At 34.9% G+C, this 23,107-nt stretch overlaps 1 protein-coding gene across 1 annotated transcript; it reads left to right on the top strand.

Moving 5' to 3' along the window:
• The first annotated feature begins 16,326 nt into the window (after positions 1 to 16,326).
• LOC140004457 (disease resistance protein RPM1-like) lies at positions 16,327 to 19,206 on the top strand. The gene has a single exon (XM_072063847.1). It carries the CDS (start codon positions 16,327 to 16,329, stop codon positions 19,204 to 19,206), a length of 2,880 nt encoding a protein of 959 aa, XP_071919948.1.
• The last annotated feature ends 3,901 nt before the right edge of the window (positions 19,207 to 23,107 follow it).

Here is a 23,107-nt window from a genome sequence, read left to right as displayed (position 1 = left end):
TTTCAGTAAACTAAAAATATAATCCAAATGAGAATCCCAACGAGTATCTCCAACTCGTTTTAAAGTGCCAATTTAATTAAGCCCCCTTTTAGTTTCAAGTTCACCATTAGCAATCTTAGTAGCAACTTCAATTGCTTGAGCCTCCTTTAATTCATCATTACGTTTGCTAGATGCAGTAACAATGTTGATAATGAAAACTAAATTGGAGAAGAATTGGTGAACAGAAACTACTTCTCTAGAAGCTGCAACTAAAGCAAGTTGAAACCTATGAGCCAAACAATGAATGTAATAGGCATATGGACATTCATGGCAAATTAAAGCTTACAAGCCATTCCATTCAAAGATGACTAATTCATATGTGTGTGTGTATATATATATATATATATATGTATATGTATATGTATATATATCAACTCTCATAATATAAACTAAAATTGTAAAAATTTAGGGGGGGCTAATTTTATTTTACACACATATTTACATATTATGAATTAAAATTCTCAAAACTTAGGGGGGGCCATGGCCCCCCTCTGCCCCCCTTGGCTCCATCATTGCTAGTAAATATAGCGAATATTGGTTGCACACCCAAGTTTATTATACGACTCTTTTTGTGTGATAGGTATCCCCCAATTTGTTCTTTCCTTTCCAAATTTGCCAATGTTTCAATTCACATTGCATATGATATGAGATCATTCATCATTGACTAGTATAATTACTTTGTGCTAATAAACCTATAATGTGTATCACTATTTCTTAAAAACATTTTTACACTGAAATTAAAATTAAAAATTAAAAATTCTTCTATTATTGGTAACTAAAATTAAGGAATGCCCACTTAGAACAATATTCACCAATCATTTTCTTCATCTCCAATTATTGTACGTGTTAAAATTATCTTCAATTATTATATTCTTATACGTGATAATTAAAGCTAACTATATTTTATACACATATTGGTTTGGAAGAAAATCACAATTAATAAGAAGACAAAAGGTTATAAACAATTAATGAGAAAACAAAAGGTTAAATTGATGATTAAATTCATTATATTATGTCATATTGACTAAGAAAAGTTCAAAAAAAAATTATCCATAATTATAATAAATATAACAGAAAAGGTTAAAAACTTCTGAAATCGATAAAAATGTATCCAAATCATAATGTTTTAATATGTATTCTGCTCAGGTTTTGTTGTATACACTGGTTTGATACAGCATAGAAAATTTTCTTTTCTTACTGTCGCAATCTAAGTAAAATATGCAGCAACTTACTTTAGATACGATAATCTTCCATTTTCAGAGTTCAATAAACTTTTAATTGTTTTGTATATAATAAATATTTTCTACAACTAGCAATTGTTTAATTTTGTTTATTATATGGTTTCTTAGTCAATATTATATCAACTACTTAGGTTAAATATGATAATCTTCCATTTTTAGAGTTTCTATAATATAGAATGCACAACAAACTTTTAATTATTTTGTACACAATAAACATTTTATACAACTATCAATTGCTAATTTTGTTCATTATATAGTTTCTTAGTTTATATTATACCAATAATCAAAATTTTGTGCAAAAATTTAATATATTAAAAGTTTCATACCTTGAAAGAATGAGTTTGTTTGGAGAAGAGTTTATTTGGATGATTTATTTGAGATATTTACTGTAGCACTTTTTGTGATGTGATGTGTGTGAGATAAAAAGGTGATTGGGATTTGTGAGGTAAATTTTTTTTTTCCAAATTCTCTCTATCCAAACAAACTCAATATATTCACGTGCAAAGCAGGCGAGGTATTACTAGTTGTTTTAACATGTCACTTGTCAATAATCAAATTACCTGTTCCCTTTTGGCAGTTTAGTTCTGTATCTCAGTTGCCAATTGATAGAGCAACTATTAGGCATCTTTTGCACTGTTATTTTGTCATAATTTTGACTACTTACTGTGCTAAGTGTTGAGATTTTGCTCGTATTTGATATTTGTATAAATTATAAGTGGTTGGTGCCAAAAGTGCTCTCTTAAGATAAATTTTCAGAAGATTCTTCATTTCATAGCGTACCCACGCCAAAAACAGAGGAGATATACCTAAAAGACGATCCCGCGGGATTGGTAGCAAAAGTGGGCAAGTAGGAAATCAAAAAGGCTCGTAGGCCATGGAGGTACAGAGGATAAAACTCTAATCCTTCAAGCTTTAAGGGCTTTGAAGCTTTCTTCTTTTCGGCGGTCACTTTTTGGGTGAATTGGCTAAAAAGTCAGATTCACGTGGGCTTAGGACTCTTCTCTACGGAGGATTGACGTTTTTCTCTTTTGCTGGCGGCTACTTGGAAGATATAAAAAGGAAAAGCCAGATTCACGTCAAAGGAATTAGTTTAGCTTTAAGTTTTCCTTTTTCCCATCTGGCAGAGGTTGGAGACCTCTCTCTCTCTAGCTTTTAGACTTTGTACGATTGTGGCTAGACTTTTGCTTTTACCTTTGTTGCTCCAGCACGGACACAAAAAATCGAAGAAGACCTTTGCTTTTACTTTTTTTGGCAATTGGCAACAAAAAGTGAGACACAACCAGGACTTTCTCTGTTGTTTCTTATTAATTCATCTTTCCCAATTCTTTGGCAACTATGTGGATATTATCAATCGAATCATGCGAGATTGAATTGATGAGAAGCAGCTAGTTTTTTCCTTTACCCAAAGGTCGATGCGAGGGCGCGGTCCATAACATCTGTGAGATCTAATCGAATTTTCATTATTCCTTCTAATTCGTTACTATTCATGCATTTCCTGGATTAATTGTTCATCGGTATTTTATTAATTGAGTATCAACGGTCGGATATTTAATTTAATATAATAGCCTACTGCCACATTAATTGAATTGAATCCGTAATTGTTCATTTAGTTGACACCTAGTGGCAACCACCATAATTGGATTTATGTTGGGAAAACGTAAGATCTAATTTAAATAAACCCTCTTAGCGTGTTTATTGGTTAGGGTTGGGTTCTTCTAGTTTTAATGCAATTGGATAATTAAATTTATATGGTCGTACTTAGGGTTGTTTTCTGGTTAGAATAGCAGTCAATGGTCGTACCTTGACCGTCGAAAAAGTAAGGAAGAACTGGTTGTCAGAGCTTGTTGATAGCTATAACCAACCTAATGATGGATGAATGAAATATCTTTGCATCGATGATCATTTAATTGGACCGTGCCTGAGAAGTTGATCCTTTGGGTAGAATTTTATTAATTGCTAGTTTTTGTAAATTACACTTGGTGAGTTAGCTTGTAAATTTTATTTATTTTATTTTCATTTTCATTCCATTGAATATCCCCCAATTTTGTTCTATTGACTTGGAAAGAAACAAATTTCTCCCCAGTCCCTGTGGATTCGACCCTACTCACCACTATATACAAAATCTGTATTTTTCTTGAATAGGTAATTATTATTGTATAGTCTCGACACCTGTCAATTTTTGGCGCCGTTGCCGGGGATTGGTGCCTGATTAATTTGTTTCTTTTTGAGTTCATCTTGTTATTACTATTTTTTTTATTTTCCTCTTATTTTTTTTATATAGTTTATGGTTGCTAACTTTCCGTATTTTGGCGATAAACTGAATTTTATTTCTAGAAAGGGTTATGAGACTCATACTTTTTTTAATGATCAATTGACTGTTGCATTTTCTTTGGTCGCCAAAAAAAAAAAAAATTGCATTCCGTCAAAACAAATGTTTTTTTGGGATGGGTTGGGGGGGTTGCTTTTTTTTTTTTTCTCGACTTAAATTATACCAATTTTTGTTCTGTTGATTTTATCAAATTTGGAGAATGCCAGCATCTAAATGTTTATGTGTCTCTGGTTTTTATTAGGAGGAATTGATACATTGAGTGGGAAAAAGAACATTGGTGTGTAACTTCAATTCAATTCTCTTTATCAGATATCTAGTAGGCCTCTATATTTGATTCAACAATATAATTTCTACAAAATGTGTCAGAAACACAATACTATGCTTTTGCAATTTGCACTTTGTGGGTGTAAAAGGTGAGAATTGAGTCACAAGACTACTTATCCACCTGAGCAATAAAAGTACAATGCTAATTTAAGTGTACAATTCTCATTATCAGATATCATTTAATGTTATATTAAAAATACCCTTTAGTATTTCTCCACAACCATGATTTTAGATATAGTAATTTCCTAAATAAAAGCGTGTAGTATTAATAGGTTTCTTAAAAAAAAAATACACGCACTAAACCTTCTACAGACAATAACTTATTGTAAAAAACTAATTATATATTTATATTTTTGAAATAAGCACACATGTAGATTGTGCCAAAAGCGTTAGTGATTCTAGCATCTATGGAGAGTTAAATTATGCTCACAAATGATAGGATCAAAGGAAGATTGTGGGTAAAGACACTTATCAAAGAGTTAACATTATGCTCACAACTGGTAGGGATGGATGCAAATCGAATGAAACTGAAGGGCATTTCAACTAAAAAATTGTAGGATCAATACAAATTGAATACATCCTAACGAATACGAACTAGTAGAAAATACCAAGATTTAATGAGATCTGAATTTAGAATTCTAGTTCCTGGAACTTTAACTTGAGTTAGCCGGGAAGTATGGATAGGCATTCGTGCTCTTTTTTTTCTTGGTTCTTTTCTTGGTTTCAAACGTGAACAGATTCGATAGGACCCCAAATGCTGATCTTACTTGACATTTGAGACGCAGTTAAGCTATACTCATCTTTTGTTCGTCTTTGTCCCAGAGCTGGCAACAAAACCCAAAACCCAACAATCCTTTCAATTTGCCTATTAATTTTAAATGATGGATTGGGTCAATTGAGTTATGGGTTTTGTTGGGTTGGGTAAGAGTAACGCAACTTATTCATTGGGCGGATTGAATTTTTTATTTGGATATCCAATGTTCAACTTGTTTAAAAGTAATTCAAAATAATAAATATAAAATTCAATACACATATGCTCAATTATTTGTATTTGGACATATGTTAATGATAGGTCGTCAGCCTGTGCAATAATAAATACCTACTCAAACTAAAAGTGATTTCTGTAGATAGCGGTGAGCAGGGTCGAATCCACAGGGACTGGGAGTAATTATTTCTTTTCAAGTTCACAGTGACAAGGGGGTGTTTTTATGCTGAAGGTGACAATCAAAGAAATTCAAATAAAATTTAAGAAACTACTAAAAATTAAATAACAAATTACTAAAAACAAACGAGTGACAATTAAGGATCTAGTCAAGGAATAACTTCAGCAATGGTTCACCTAATTGATCATCGATGCAAAGGCAATCCCAATTATTTACCAATAAATAGGTTATAACTGTCAAACAAGCGATGACAGTCAATCTCTCCTTACTGTGTCGATGATTAAGGTACGCCCGTTAATCACTGCTCTAATTGAGAAATAATCCTATGTACGCCCATAAGATTTAATTCTCCAATTGCCTTACGTATTAGAGGAGCCCTATTCTAATCAAATAACGCACTACCAGGGTTATTTTAGATTAGCCTGCGTATTCCCCTGACACAAGTCTAATTATGACAGTTATCACTATTTTGAGGCAATTAAACAATTACGGATTCAATACCTCAATTGACAATAGATTATTGAATTGATTAATTATCCGGATCCAGGACAATCAATTAATTAAATAGCTATAAGCACTGCAACTCGGGAATATGCGAATACCAATAAATAAAGAAAAAAATAAAATTAAATCGATCTCACAATTTTTTAGGCGAATCAAAGCATTCGTTTCTCCTTGACTAGAGAAAATGAATTTAGCTCATTGTTGATGAGAAAACCCCATACAAAGCTGACGCAACAGTAGCGGCCATCGTCAAATTCAATGAGAAGAAATCAAGAAGAAAGACAAGCTACAGGAAGGAATTCAATGTTTTCACTTGGTCTTCACATACGGACTAGAGAAACCACAAGAAGACGAAATGGAAAAGTCAAAAGCTAAAACTAAGAATTGCTTCCTCCTGACATGCGTGGGGAAAAGCAATGAAAAGCTAGGAAGAAAAGTCAAAGTGAAGCTAGAAAAAGATAGTGCTTGTTCTCTGCAATCTAATAGTTCCTATCCTAATGGCCTATTGCTACTGTCTGGCCTTGTGCGGCGGCCCCCTTCCGGAAAGGAAGCAGCTCCCCTTTTTCCTGCGCAATTTTCCTATATAAAGTAGTGCTCCTTGCGGCGGCTCCTGTGCATAGGAAAATTAGCACCTGTTATTAACATATTAACATATTTAAAATTTTTTAGAATATAAGGACTAAAGTACAAACTTATTTTCTATAATTTCAATATTATTATACAACAAATTATATGTCTCTTACTTACATTTTCAAGTGTAATATAATCTAGCATTCAATAATTTAAATACATAGAATATTACAATTTACAATAAAGCAGATATAAATAGTAAAAGTGTTAATAAGTTGTGATAAAAATAAGTTTCAATCAATTAGTAGTATTAAAAAGTATAAAGTAAACAATTTTTTAAGCTAATCTATTTAAATGTACAATTTATTATCTAAAATTCACAATACAAGCAATATAAAATATCATTCTATTTATGATGTGTTTTCAAGTAACTTAAAAAGTGAGTGTGTGTTTGTGTGTGTGAAAATACATTTATGTATGTGAAAATGTGTTTATATGTGTGAAAAAAATCTTTTTTGTGTGTTAAAATGAATGTGAAAAAGTTTATGTATTAAAATGAATTAATTAATATGTTGGGTCATATTTGGATAATGGGTTTAAGATAACATAATATGACCCAACCCAATCTAAAGTTGGACGGGTTGGGTATAACTCATTTAAGTAAAAGCTCAATATTAACCAGCCCAAAACTCGCCAAAATCCGCCAAATCCGCTCAATTGCCAGGTATAATTCGTCCATAAAAGAAGTGCAAAAGTCGGAAGTCAAGCTTCACATTCTGTTGCCAAAAAAAAAAAAAAAAAAGAGATTGCATTCCGTCAAAACAAATATCTTTTCTTGGGGGTGTTGGCGAGCTTCTTTTTTTTTTTTTTTTTTTTTTCAAAATAAATTGCATTTTCAAGAATTCTTCAGTATTACTTTCCTCTTGCAGTTCTGTTCCTGCATTTTTCGATGGCTTGCTTAGCCAACATAGAAACCAATATTGTCACTGATCAATCTGCACTTGTTGCTTTGAAAGAGCACATAATGTCAGACCCCTACCTAGTCCTGGAAGACTACCGGACTGCTAATACTTCTGTTTGTGATTGGATTGGAGTCACTTGTCGCATCCAACATCATAGAGTAACTGCTTTAAACATATCATTCATGGGGTTGACAGGCAGCATTCCTCCTCATCTTGGGAACTTGTCTTTTCTTGTTTCTTGGACCTGAGTGGTAACAATTTCCAGGGCAATCTCCCTGGAGAATTTGTCCCGTTTGCGACGCCTGAGGTTTATGAACCTTAAGCTCAACAACTTCACTGGAGATGTTCTGTCATGGTTGGTTCCTTTTCTGAACTTCAATTTTTGTCAATTAGAAATAACAGCTTCACTGGATTTATCCCTCATTCTCTTGCGAACATCTTGAAGCTTGAAACATTGGAACTATCATACAATCCTTCACAAGGTAAGATTCCTGAATTCATGGGAGGTCTACAAAACCTGAGGGTGCTAACCAGCTTACAGGGTCTATACCATCCTCCATTTTCAACATTTCAACGTTGGAAATTATTGCTCTCTCAGGAAATAACTTACCTGGTAATCTTCCTCCAGACGTGCAATGATCTTCCTAGTCTCAGAGGGCTTTAATTAATTTCAAATAAGTTTAATGTTCAGTAATTCAAGTATTGTCATTGTCATCATATGAATTTAGCGGACAGCTACCTTGGGAATATGGAGCCTTGAAGAAGCTGGAGGGGCTGTATCCATGGTTCGAAGTCTCGGCCGAGACCGAGATGACTCGGCCGAGTCGTCACCGTCTCGGCCCCTACCGATACGATACCGTGACGAAACGATACCGAGATACTTGACTCGCCGAGAAATCGGCCGAGACGTCACTGCGACGGATTGACTCGGCCGAGTCACACCGAGTCACTCCGAGTTATCCCGAGTCAAGACGAGAAATCGGCCGAGTTACACCGTGACGGATTGACTCGGCCATTTCTTTTACTATTTTTTATTATTTTTGTTTAGCATACTTTTTTTATATTATTAATAATTTTTAGAATATTAAATACTTTAAAATTTGCGTCTCACCGAGACCGCGACCGATATGCCGAGACCGATGTGGAACGTTCCGGGCCGCGACCGTGACCGCGACCACGACTTTGAACCATGGCTGTATCTTGCCCGGAACCGGAACAGTTTAATAGGTATGATACCGAATTGTTGTAAATCTACAGAGGCAAGTCTGGTTAATTAGTATCATCTGATTTGATTAACTTCAATATGTCAACTCGGTTTCTTATTATCCCTTTTTGCTGTAACTAGTATAATTTTGTATTCTTAAGTAGTTTCAGCCACTCTCGGCTAGCTTTCACAAAAGAATTCATAAACCTGAATTGAAGTCTTGAGTTGCTTTTTCTGTTCCATTCCGAAGAAATTAAACTTTACTCTGCATCAGGTGTTCCTGGAAAACTCAAAGCTGGCTTCCATTTGATTCAGAACTGTTACTTTTGTTTTGAGGTGGGGTTTTCTTTATTTGAAATAGATTCTCATTCTCCTGTAGTCTTTCCTCTTTAACTACTTAAACACACATGCATGTCCATACCGTAAATTTCGCCATCCCCCGTATTGGACAGGTTTGTTCCCAAGGTTTCTATGAAATTCCATCCGTTTTTATTACAAATGCTAATTGGTCCAAGGGGAAAACACTTTTATGACAAAAAAAGCAGAAATTACTTCCATAGAAGGAGGAGGTTATACATGTCAGCAGAAGGAGCAAAGGACTTTGTAGTAGTTTTATTTCTTCGTCAATGAAATCAACAATGTCCAGTCCACACGCGTTTTAACTGTATTCCTTCCCTTGTTAAATGATAAGACATCATTTCTTTTGTAGCCACTCCTTTATCTTTATCCGACCAAAGGACCCACAGTTGCAAGACGGTCCTGAAGACATATGCAGCCCACCATTTGCTTCCATGATTTTGTAAGGCAGCTTCGTCTTTCACAATCACGTTGCCGTCTATCTTCTCGTCTTCAATTTCCGTCATATTTCTTGCTTTAGTACTTGGTTAGTTCTTTCTTTTTCTTTTTGACGCGGTCTTTCTTTGTGATAAATACTGCACCATATAGCATCGAAGTTCATCAGCTTATGAATCTATAACCTCCTCTTCCTTCTTCCTTTCAAGATACTACAAGTGGACTGCCTGTCCTAAAAACCAGAAGCCGCCCTCCCCAACATTCTTAAGTTAGAAAGAAAGACTGAAAATGGCAGAAACAGTTCTCTCTTTTGTGCTGGATCAACTCTCAACTTTTCTGCGCGAGGAGGGACGACTATTGGGAGGGCTTCGGCAAGAGGTCCAATTCATCATGGATGGAAAAATTACTGTAGCGATTTGATATATGTGAGGGAAAAAAGTGATAGGAAAATGTGATCACGGAAAACGACAATATTTTCCGACGAAAACAAGCAATCCAAGCATGGCTTAAGCTTTGATTCTAAAAAAGGTTTTTTTTTTTTTGTAACATGCACATAGGCCTATGTCCATGCACTTCCAACGTTATATCAAGTTGTGAAATCACAAAATTTTTGCTAGTTCTTCTCATGGAGAGAATACTCCCGCATTACTTTCCTATTGCAGTTCTGTTCCTGCATTTTTCGGATGGCCTGCTGAGCCAACATAGAAACCAATATTGTCACTGATCAATCTGCTCTTGTTGCTTTGAAAGAGCACACATTATCAGACGCCTAACTAGTCCTGGAAGACTACTGGACTGCTAATACTTCTGTTTGTGATTGGATTGGAGTCACTTGAGGCATCCAACATCATAGAGTAACTGCTTTAAACATATCATTCATGGGTTTTGACAGGCAGCATTCCTCCCCATCTGGGGAACTTGTCTTTTCTTGTTTCTTGGACCTGAGTTGTAACAATTTCCAGGGCAATCTCCCGGTAGAATTTGTCCCGTTTGCGATGCCTGAGGTTTATGAACTTTAAGCTCAACAACTTCACTGGAGATATCCCGTCATGGTTTGGTTCCTTTCCTGAACTTAAATTTTTGTTGTCAATTAGAAATAACAGCTTCACTGGATTTATCCCTCATTCTCGAAGCCTGAAACATTGGAACTATCATACAATCCTTTACAAGGTAAGATTCCTGAAGTGATGGGAGGTCTACAAAACCTGAGGGTACTAAATTTGCAGTATAACCAGCTTACAGGGTCTATACCATCCTCCATTTTCAACATTTCAACGTTGGAAATTATTGCCCTCTCTGGAAATAACTTACCTGGTAATCTTCCTCTAGACGCGTGCAATGATCTTCCAAGTCTCACAGGGCTTTATTTAACTTCAAATAAGTTAAATGGCCAGTTGCCATCAAATTTTACTGCTTGTTCAGTAATTTAACGATTGTCATTGTCACCAAATGAATTTATCGGACAGATACCTAGGGAATATGGAACCTTGAAGAAGCTGGAGGGGCTGTATCTTGCCCGGAGCAGTTTAATGGGTATGGTACCGAATTGTTGTAAATCTACAGAGCCAAGTCTGTTTAATTAGTATCATCTGATTTGATCAACTTCAATATATCAACTTTAGCGACGGAGCCAGGATTTTTTCCTTTGGGAGACCAAAATTTTTCCTAACAAAATTATCTTAATATGTTATTTTCAAAATAATTTTCATCTATTTAAATATATGACATCTAAAAATATCAAATATTAACTTTAATGATAACGGTTTGTCTATTTTATAAATATGTAACATAGTCATGACGAAAATTAAAATAAGAAATAACTTTCGATTAAATATCTTATAACATTACAAACTACCCAACTTGCACATTATGAGAAGATGCTCCAATATGTCACCAGTGCAAATATATATATGCAATATAAATATTACTATTTTCAATTAAAAAAGATAAAAATTATGTTAACATACCTTGAAATTTTAACTTCTTTTCTCAAAAGTAAATTGAGATGTACATTTTTTCACAGAACTAAATTCATTTATGATTGAATCAGTGCTAAATTTTTCAGCAATTTCCTTTTTTATATACGTAGTTAGGCAATCATGTAAGAAATTATCTTCCATCTTATTTTGGATCTTTGTCTTGATTATTTTCATAATTAAAAGCTCATTTTGTAGTTGTAGCTGATACAGGAAGACTGAGAACAAGTCTAATTAATTGAGCTAAGTTGTATATTTGTATGTGGCCTAATAAAGTAATTAATTTTGTTTTAGCCCTTTGATAATTAGGAATTGGGTCTTTTTATTATAACATATTGAATTGGATCAATTCACTATGAATTATCAAATTATATGCTTAATTTGTTGGAAGTTAAATAATTAGCACGATAAAAAATAAATAACATTTTTTGAAGAAAAATTAATTCAAAGGTGTCTAATTCACACATATAGTATAAACTAAAATCGTAAAAAATTAGAAAAGTCAACTTTATTTTGCACATATATTTGTATACTGTGAATTACAAATTTTCAAAACTAAAGGGGTCATGGCTCCCTCAACTCCCTTGGCTCCATCATTGGTCAACTTTGTTTTCCCTTATTTATTACTCGTGCATAAACTGGGGATAGCTGTGTATCACGGTGAATCAAAGAAGCATCTCTTAGGTCATACCAAGTGTATCTTTTATCAAAAAAAAAAAAGTGTATCTTTTATCAAAGAAGCATCTCTTAGGTCATACCAAGTGTATCTTTTATGAAAACACAAAAACCATGTCACAATAACTCTCACAATATATGATGTAATAAAGCTAATGCTTGAATTTTAAGAAACCATCCGATGAACTCGGTAGAAAAGTAAGTTGACTACAAGAAGAGATCGAAGATCTCTCTCTCGACTACAGGTCACTAGTTCAAACTTTGGAACGTGTAAATGAATAAAATCTAAAAAGTGTGCTAGTGCACCCTTTTGGTCTAAATGAATATTTTCGTCTGGTTCTTATGCAACTTAATTGGGTTTTCCTACCCTTTTAGAGCACAACGGATCTTTTGTTCCATACCTTGTGCCATTATTTGTCTCACTTTTTATTATATTGCTATTTCTCCTATATAAACATCATGTTTTAGTTTTTTTTTTTCCTTAAGATCCAATAACTATTAATTCAGTAATACACAAAATTTAACAAACTCAAAAAATCAAAATGCATAAAAAATGAGATTTTTTATGAATTTTCTGCTATATTTTTTAATTTTCTATTATATATTACTTTTTTGAAACTGTTGTATTTATTTTTTACTGAATTAATAGTTATTGAATCTTAAGGAAACAAAAAAGAACTAAAACATGATGTTTATGTAGGAGAAATAGCAATATAATAAAAAGTGGGACAGATAATGGTACAGGATATGGGACAGAAGATCCGTTGCGCTTTTAGAGTAGGACATAATATATAGGCATCTTCAATTGTAATATAAAAGCAATAGTGTTTGGATAGCCATTATTTATAAATATTATTTTATTTATATTATAAATATATTATATAATTATCTATTTTTATCTTTTTCGACCATCTTTTCAAAGGAATAATTTTGTATTCTTAACTAGTTTCAGCTACTCTCGGCTAGATTTCACAAAAAAAATTCAGAAACCCGAATTGAACTTAGGTCTTGAGTTGCTTTTTCTGTTCCACTCCGACTAAATTCACTTTCCTCTGCATCACATGTTCCTGGAAAACTCTCATAGCTGGGTTTCCATTTGATTCAGAACTGTCATTTTTGCTTTGAGGTGGGGTCTTGAGTTGCTTTGAACTGGAAAACTTGATCAGACAGCATTGCTTTATTCCTTCCTTTGTTAAATAATCAGACATCATTGCTTTTGCACGATGCTTCGACATCATAGCTCTTGTGGTCTTTCCTCTTTAACTACTTATACCAAAATTTTGGTCAGACACCGAATTGGAGTGGTTTGTTCCTAAGGTTTCTTTGATATTCCATCCCTTTTTTATTACAAATGCTAATTGGTCGAAGGGGCAACCAAAAAAAAAAAAAAACAGAAATTGGTTCCATAGAAGAAGGAGGAGGTTATAGATGTCGGCAGAAGGAGCAGAAGATTCGGCTGTAGCTTTATTTCTTCGTCAATGAAATCAATAACCGCGTTTTAACTTTATTCCTTCCCTTTGTAAAGAACCCACCGTTGAAAGATGCTCCTTCATCTTTATCCGACCAAAGGAACCACAGTTGAAAGAAGGTCTTGAAGACTGATCGCCCCACCAATTGCACAGTCTTCTTAATAGCTTCCATGATCTTGTATTGTAGCAGGTAAGGCAGCTTCGTCTTTCAGACCAATTTATTTAAAATGAATTCCTAACAAAATTTTAGGAATGGGTTCAAAAAATTAAGGAAGGATAGGAAAAAACACTTTAGCACGATAAACCTAGAAGCTAAACATGATTTGGAAATAAAATTTAGTTAAAAAATATGTTTCCACATGAAAATATATTGTGACTCTTAAGAAAAAGAAAACGGCTAATGGCTATCTACATGAAAATGACAGATGCGAAGTGTGGCAAGTTGAAATAAATCAAAAAATGACAAAAAATTGAAATTAAATGAAGGCAATAAACTCATTTCTTTTCCATAACAATACAGAAGGATGCCAAACATCTTGGATGTTGGAAATTTTATTTTTTTTATTATTTTTTCAACATTAAGAATGGCACTATTCTATAAAGTAAAACATCTCTACTCCAATATTTGAATTAGTCTATGTCTAGATAATATGTTTGAACATAAATAAATATGTTTACATAGTTTTTGTGTATGTTTTAATGTGGATACAGAGATACAAATGTCGTTATGTAATTAGGATTAAAGATAACAAAAATTAGTCCTCTGAAATCATTTACAATAATTGGAAAATAAAGTTAGTTTCCAAACTAATATAGTTTTAGGTCGCATAAAATTTTATTAGACATATTAGGTCAGTTTTTAGACTTACAAGACATTTTATTTTTCAATTTCCAATCAAAAGATATACTCCCTCCCTTTTTCTATAACTAACGTTTAAGAAATTTGCTCTAGTGTACTTTTATCTGTCGTTTTATTATCCCCATACAGTATTAATTATTTTTTCACAATTTTACCCTTTTATCTCTCTTTTCCAATACAGGGTTCTTAATTACTACTCCTAGTAATTATTGCTTCTCTCTTTGTAACAACCCTAGTAATTATCTGCCCCTCCGTATTCTTTCTTCTTTTCTTGCAGCATGTTGAAACATTTAGTTTGGTGGGAGTTAGTTTGCATTGCTTTTGGCCTAGTAAAACAGCACCATTTAGTACTCTAGTGAGAGAAAACATGGGTGAATTGGACAATTAATGAGGGTACAAAAGGAAAGTAGTGTACAGATTTAAGCAATGAAAAACTTTTCTTAATTGGTGTGCAAAATCTTAAACATCAGTTATAAAAAAAGGGAGGGAGTATTAGATTATGAAATAATAGTTGATACACAAGTAATGAGACTAAAAAATTCAAGTGATACTACTGATTGCATTCCCTCTATTAATTGATTGTTTTGAAATATCACACTTTAGGGATGAGTTTGGCACGAATATCACCAAAATAAATAATTGCAATGTGCAACGACACAGGTACTAGTGTAGAGAAAAATGCCAGACTTTTGGTTCCTTTGCCCAGGAGTCCGGACTAGGGTTTGGATCTTTTTGTAATCATAGTCTTCCTGAATAATAGACATGGGTTTATTAGTACTCATCCAGTCTAAATTTCATCTTTCATGCATGCAAACTGTTATCAAAGATCTTTTTAACCCGAAACAAAGTTATTACTCATGAAAATTATTTTTCCATTCGAAAAAAAGTTTTGATTTGGAAGAGAGTTTCTTATTTAGGGATGACTTATCCAAATAAAACATTTAACAACAATGGAAACTAATCGCCAACAAAGGGCCCTTTGGTCGGTTAAAGATCATGCAAAGTAAATTAAAGATCTAGAAACCATATGAACTTGCGTTCAAGGAAGTAGATAGTTGTATAAATACGGCAACTGGAAATCTAAAATAAGAGGAGGAGCAGAACTTAAAGTAAAAAAAAATCATAAATCTAGTAAAATCAAGAAACAAAACAGATTATTTATTTGAAAATGCATGATCAATTTGGATATTTCAATAGATTATCTTAATCACAAAGTCTCTTTTAATGATTAAAATGGCTTCACAATTTAATTCATATTGTTGATTTTTTTTGTTTACAGCATTCTTTTATGTATTCAAATATTAATTAATAAGATTCTGATGACAATTTTAAGGAATCCAAGTATTCATCACATTTAGGATGTGGAACACCCATAAATTTTTTTTTTTTTTGCGTAAATCTTATGTTTGAATGTGTCTTTATGATATTAATTGGTATTTGATTGAGTTAAAAGGGAAACTTAAATGATATAAATGAGATGGCAGCAAAAATGATATAAATAAGACATTAAATTAATTGGCAAAGTGAAAGGCATAGAAATGAGCCACGTCATGATTGAGTGGTACAGCTATTCCAACAAATTTTGTAATCCTTCATTGCAAAGAAATTTGATTCTTTTTAATGTACTCCTTACCATTTTCTGCAATTTCTTTTTTTTTTTTTTTTGCTAAATTTGCATGCTGTTCATAGTTCCTAAGGTTTCTTTGATATTCCATCCGTTTGTATTACATACTAATTTTTTGCAACAAATACTAATTTTTATTACAAATACTAATTGGTCAGCAGAAATTAGTTCCAACCGTATTGGAAGGAAGGTTATATATGTCAGCACCGTATTGGATGAAAAGACTTTGTAGCAATGAAATCAATAACTTTATTCCTTCCCCTTGTAAACTTTATCTTTATCCTTTATCTTTATACTAATTGCACTCGTGCCTTCTTGATAGCTTCCATGATTTTGTATTGTGGCAGGTAAGGCAGCTTTCGTCTTTCACAATCATGTTTCTTGTTTTAGTTTCTTCTAATCGGTTAATTCTTTCTTTTTCTGTTTGTCGCGGATTTTCTTTTCGATAAATACTGCACCATATAGCATCAAAGTTCATCAGCTCATGTATCTATAACCTACTCTCCCTTCTTCCTTTCAAGATATTACAAGGGACTGTCCTATAAACCAGAAGCCGCCTTCCCCGACATTCTGAAGTTAGAAAGAAAGACTGAAAATGGCAGAAACAGTTCTCTCTTCTGTGCTGGGTCAACTCTCAACTCTTCTGCGCGACGAGGGACGACTATTGGGAGGGCTTCGGCAAGAGGTCCAATTCATCAGGGATGAGTTGGAGCAAATGAGAGCTTTCCTGCGAGAGGCAGAAGCAAAAGAAGAGGATGCTCAACCCACGCTCCAACAATGGATCAAGCAAGTGCGAGATGCTGCTTATGACACCGAAGACATTCTTGATGAATTTGTAGCTCGCTTTGCTCGGCATCGCGCAACAGGATTCTACGGCTCTGTCCGGAGAATTTTCAGCTCCATCAAGAATTTGAGAGCTCGTCATCGAGTTGCTGGCGAAATACAAATCATCAAGTCCAGAATCCAAAGCATTTCTGAAGCTCATCAAAGATACCAATCCGAATATGGTATCCCTGCCCAAGCGTCCAACTCACTTTCTGTTGTGAACAACACAACCTGGCGCCATAGCAGAGATGATGCACTGCTTGTGGAAGAAGCTAAATTAGTTGGCATTGACCAACCCAAGAAGCATCTAATTTCTCAGCTCCTCGAAGGGGATGATTACCAACTAAAAGTTGTTTCAGTGGTTGGTATGGGAGGACTTGGCAAAACTACCCTGGTGAAAAGAGTCCATGAGGATCCTGAAGTCAGAAGGCATTTCCCTGTTCGGGCTTGGGTAACTGTCTCTCAAACATGTGACTTTCAGTACCTCCTGAAAGACTTGATTCGGCAGTTGCACAAGGAAGGGAAGAAACCAGTCCCACAATGGATCGAGTCTTTGCATATCACCGAGCTGAAAGAATTTATCAGAGATTTTCTTCAACAAGCTGGAAGGTATGCAATTGTTTTTGATGATGTCTGGGACGTGGAATTTTGGAATACCATCAAATTTGCACTACCCGAGACTAGCGACGGCGGCAACCGTGTCATGCTAACAACTCGGAAAGCTGATGTAGCCTCTGCCTCTTGCATTGAATCTCTGGGTTTTGTCTACAGAATGGACCCACTTTCCTTTGAAGATTCGTGGACCTTGTTTTGTAACAAGATCTTTAAGGGAAATAGTTGCCCTGGCCATTTGATGGATGTTGCCAAAGGTGTGTTGGATAAATGTGAGGGCTTGCCCCTTGCGATTCTTGCAATCAGTGGGCTTTTGGCTATGAAAGATGTAAACAGAACAGAGGAATGGGAGATAGTTCGAGGCAGTCTTGGGGGTGAATTAGAAGGCACTGGTAAGTTGGACAGAGTTAAAAGGATACTTTTTCTTAGTTATAATGATTTGCCTTGGCATCTAAAGACGTGTCTGTTGTACACAAGTATCTACCCAGAGGATTGTGAAATAGCATGCTATCAACTAATTAATTTGTGGATTGCTGAAAGGTTTGTAGAATGGAGAGAAGGAAGGAGTATTGAAGATGTAGCTTGGGGTTATCTCAGTGAACTCGTTAATAGAAGTCTAATTCAAGTGTCCAAGGTGTTTTATGAAGGAATACCCCTAGAATGTCGAATCCATGATCTATTGCGAGAAATTATCGTTTCCAAATCGAGGGAACAAAACATTGTTACAATTACTACTGGACAACCGATGATGTGGCCGTCCGACAAGGTACGCCGTCTAGTAGTCCATGGTAGTAGCAGTAACAACACCCAGCACCCCCAACAAAGACCAAGTTATTGCTTTGACCACCTTCGGTCGTTCATTACAGTTGGATCCATTAATCCGCTGCTATACAAAATGTTGTTATCTGATGTTTTAAGGAGTAGCAAATTGTTAAAGGTTTTGGATTTGGGTGGTCAAGAGACACAAGAGGAAATACCAAATGAGATTTTCAAGATGTTTCTTCTCAAGCATCTGGATCTATGCGGTACGAGAGTGGCGAGAGTCCCGAAAGCCATTGGAAAGCTTCAACATTTGGAGTATCTGGATTTGGGATACACCAGAGTTAGGGAACTACCTGTGGAAATCCTAAAGCTGCAAAAACTTCGGTTTCTCAGAGTATATCATCAAGTTGATTCTTCAGATGATGATTACGGATATCAAGGATTTAAAGCTCCCTCGAATATGGGAGGGCTTCTTGCCCTAGAAACATTAAACTGCGTAGATGCTAGTAGTGGATCTATAATCATTAAGGAGATAGGAAAGCTGACCCAATTAAGAGAGCTATATATTACGAAGTTAAGAAGAGAAGATGGAAAGGAGCTCTGCTCCTCCCTTGCCAACCTCACCGGTCTTCAGAGATTAAGTGTTCAATCATTTGGAAAAGGTGATGATCATGAGATAATCGATCTAAATCATCATCATCCTTCTCTTTCTTCTTCTTCGTTTCTTCAATCTCTTTGTATGCTGATTTTGCGTGGCCGCTTAGAAAAAATGCCACAGTGGGTAGCTCGTCTTCACGGCTTGGTAAGAATAGATTTGAATTGGAGCAGGTTAAGGGGTGAGGAGGATCCGCTTGAATCCCTCCAACATTTGCCCAATTTGGGTCAAATTAATTTCTGTGGATCTTACCAGGGAGAGGGGTTGTGCTTCAAGGCTGGAGGGTTCCTCAAGCTGAAGCGGTTGGAATTAAGGAGAATGGAAGGATTGAGGTGGATGAGAGTGGAGGAGGGTGCATTGCCTCGTCTCCAGAAACTGTATCTGGACCTACTTCCATTACTGGAGGAGTTACCATTGGGTATTCAGCACTTGAGCCAGCTTCAAGGGCTGTATTTGTATGAGATGAGTTCTGAAATGATAGAAAAGGTAGAGAATCAGAAGGAAGACAGTGAAGATTACAGAAGAATGGCACACATTCCTGAAATTGTCATTGGTAGCTATACAGATGATGGGGAATGGAGAGAGCGCCAGCTATGGGGGAAGAAGAAGAAGAAAACATAATCATTCCTAGCAGCAGCAGCAGGCGCCGCCGTGGCTTCTTCCTCTTCTATTGTTTTTATTTTTTCTTTTGTTCATCGTCTATTGTTCTTATTTATTGTTTGTATCGTGCATACGGTGTGAGGTTGTTAATGTATTGTATACAATTACTCTTTTTATCTTTTTGTTTCTGTATTATTTGGTTTAGCTAACGATCATGAACAGGTGCGCATGTTAGAAGTGTATTAATAATACCTACCAAAAAATTTTTATTAAAAACTCCAAAAAAAATGTAGCTTTTAAGCTTTTAAACTTCTGCTTGTAAAAATAGCGAATATTTGATTTATTATATGACTCCTTTTACATACATAATAGATATCTCCCAATGTGTTCTTTCCTTCTCAAATTTGCCAATATGTTTCAATTCACATTTGACCATCCATTCATCACTGACCGACAAAATGTGTATCACTCAATTCTTAAAAACAGCAACTTTAGCTGCTGTATCATTCTTCACAAGTTAAATAGTACCAACAACAAACAATAAAAAAACTTGTACGATTTACACATTACCAATCAATACTAAATATTACAAAAATCAACACAACCTAGAAATAGAATAATACACCTCAAATTATCCTATCATACACACTGAGAAATCCTTTATTTAATCCACTCTCACAACTTTCACTAGCATAAAATTAATTTGAACCAATAATCAAATCACAATTAAACAAATCGCAAATATACTGTAAACAATAAAAATACCAAAAAAATAAAAATGCAAAACAATTACCCCACTCAACCTCGCATGACATCCTGACTGCGGAGTCAGGCCACTAACTTTGTCTGCTTGCTGCCAAGGTGGATAGTAATTCATTCTTATTCCTTGTACGCCATCTTGATAGATGCTGCATAATTTTTCTGGGTCTACACCAAGATTGAGTCCAAACAGGGTCATGCAAACCTTGTGCATTTGAAATGGGTATTCATCCATGGTTACTCTGACAGCATCAGAAATTTGCAAATTAGCATTGTGGCGAATTTTTCTGACACAATTTTCAGGTTTTTGTCGCCTAAGTAAAGTAAAGTAATCCATGTAGCTTTCTAATGGAAGCAAAAGATGCTTCCTTTTAAAGGATCTTTGTTTTGCAATTGCGCAAAAAATAGAGGATAAATTCCCATGACGAATGGGAAATTCTGTAAGCAGAGGAGATTGACGAACAAGGTTAGCCTTCTGAGAAAAGATAAGAGCAGTATAATATAACTGCAGAAGTGGGAAAAGATTGTGATACTCTGTATTATTCATTGTCTACCTGAAAGATGTTGGAGTCGTAGGCCAGAATCTCATATTTCTCTGAGAAACTGGCAATCCACGGAGGAAGAGCGTGTCCCCGCAGTCAAGCTTTTGATCCCCTGATACCACAAATATTTGACCATTTCCTTCAACATCACTTGGGTAGTTTTGGACAGGCCATCTTCTGCTGTAATGGCAGCTTAAAGAAGTCCTCCGTCACCAACTTCATTTTCTCAATTACTGTGGCAGCCCCATGATTAACTAATTGTTCAAGATCGAGTCACGGACTGTTAGTCGTTACTTTACTAGGAATATTAAGTTGTGTATCTGATCATTACAAGTTGTACAATTAGGATTCTATATGTGATGGATTCTCTTGATTTGTTACCTGAAAGAAGCCCCAGTCTTTACAAGCCCGCTAAAGTTTTGCCATTTCATTCTGGTATCCTGAATGATCAGCTGCAAGCTTTCCCATGTCGATCACTGGAATCTGTGATACCTCGTTCGTAGAAACTTCATTAAGCATTATTTCAGGCCTGATGTATCGATGGGGGATTTCTTTAGACCAATTAGAAGCTAGTTCTTGGACATTCTCCATTGATATCAATGTCTCAGATATCAAATTGTTTGCTTGATCTTGTCAGATTTTAGTGCTAATGCTTTTGTGGGCCGACTTCTATCAACTCAATGACAATACAGAAACTGACATTTGTTTACAGCTAGATGCTCAGATGGAGAAGATCAGCCGTCGCACTGAAAATTTGAAGGAATGACAATTTTCTAACTGCTAATTCAGCAGTTGGTCAGCGAATTTGAAATTTGATGAGGTGCCTTTCACATTTTCACAGATGCTTCACGACACGTAAGAGATTTCGGATTTCTGAGTAATTTGTAATCTAAACACCCTTAGAAACATGTGAGATGATTAATCGAATAAACGTAATAAAATCCTGTATCAACCTGGCCTAATTTCACTGCATTGTCATTCCTTCTGCTCAGTTCAATGTGATTAATTCATAAGTAATCACACAATCGATAAATATAAGTTGCTCAATGACGGTCGTAAAAGAATTTAAGGCCAGTGGCACATCTCACAATCATTTTAGTAGTAAAGAATTTGTGTTGCTAATTACTAATTACCATGCCACCATCACCAATATTGATTGCAAAAGTGATTCAATATAATCTCCCTGGGAGGGGGAAGAAAAACAGATTTTTTTTTTTTTAGCAATTATATAGGAACATACTAAAAACACGGAGAAGAGAAGATGATTTGTATGTAACCTAAGACAAGAGGCAACAATCAGCAACTTTTGGATTGAAGAAAAAAAAATGAACATAAAAAGATGAGACTAGTAGAACGATTATTTGTTATTTTTGATGTACTTTGAAAGCAAAACCGAAAGCAAAAACATTATTATAGTAAAAAGAATTGAAAACTAACAAAATTCTAACGGAGAAGAAAGGAAGAGTTTGACTAATTAACCGTAGTTAGTAAGATAAGTGTGAGATTAATACCAATTTATTGACTAAGTACGCATCGAATAACAGCAACTATAGCTGTAATGGTAGAAAACCATCTTCGTTTGTTTGGATAGTGAACTTATTCTAAATAATATTTCGCTTGTATCATAAACATATTTTCTAACCCACATTTTTACATTCCCAACCATCTTTTTATCTCACATACATCATATCACAAAAAGTGCTACAGTAATTATTTCAAATAATACCCTAGTGTGTATGAGCCTAAAAGTTAAAGCTGTCATTTAATTTTAATGATAAATATGTGAAGGAAGAGCAACTAAATAAAGGCCACCAAAGTCATTTCACAAATACCGGAGCATCATCCACTTGTACACTCTTCTAAACCGATTAGCCTATCAAAATTCAAATGACTTAATTAACCCTCCAAAAGCAGATAAAATTTTGTGAGCAGTACCCCCTACAATTGCTTCTTCTTTATGTACAGGATTCATATTCACATAGACCAATTAGGCAACTTTGGATCCACCTCTTATTTGGAGCACTACCAAATAGACAAACCCTTTACATGCATACATTCTTAATTGCTACAGCAGTATTTTACTACTTAAATGTGAAATAATTAAGTTCACACAACTTTTATTCTAGATGCCAAATGTGCCCTTGGTAACTCTAATTCATCAATCTGATATAACTGAATGACTAAAGATATCTATTTCTCATTCTAGAAAATGGGGATTCTGCTTCTTCCCTGTCTATCCACCCTCACATTCTTTACCCAAAAAATCAAAAAGGGATGACTGAAGAATCGCAGGCATCACTGAATTCAGTATTGCCTTCTGGGCAGATAGAAAATGCATGGGCATCTGCCACTTGACAGCTAGGTGCTAATGCTCGGCGGCGGCATCTCTATCTCTTTTGTCTTCTCGCCTAGCTATTTACCAATGTTAGCATTGTAATATTGCACATGGGAGCATGGGCTATATATAACTTATGCTAATAAATTTTACTTCTGCTAATAATCTTTTTTAGCAGTGAAGTGGAACTCGCATTCATTTCCAGCTACAGTAATTAATTTAAAAATTAAAAGATGAGAATTATGCAGGCAACCATGAACGATTGGTTGGCTTTTTGTTTGATTAA

This window comes from Coffea arabica, chromosome 8c, assembly GCF_036785885.1.
Source record: "Coffea arabica cultivar ET-39 chromosome 8c, Coffea Arabica ET-39 HiFi, whole genome shotgun sequence".
In the NCBI taxonomy this organism is placed as follows: Eukaryota; Viridiplantae; Streptophyta; class Magnoliopsida; order Gentianales; family Rubiaceae; genus Coffea; species Coffea arabica.
Note: the sequence above shows the minus strand (reverse complement) of the source record. Positions and strands in the feature narration are given on the sequence as shown.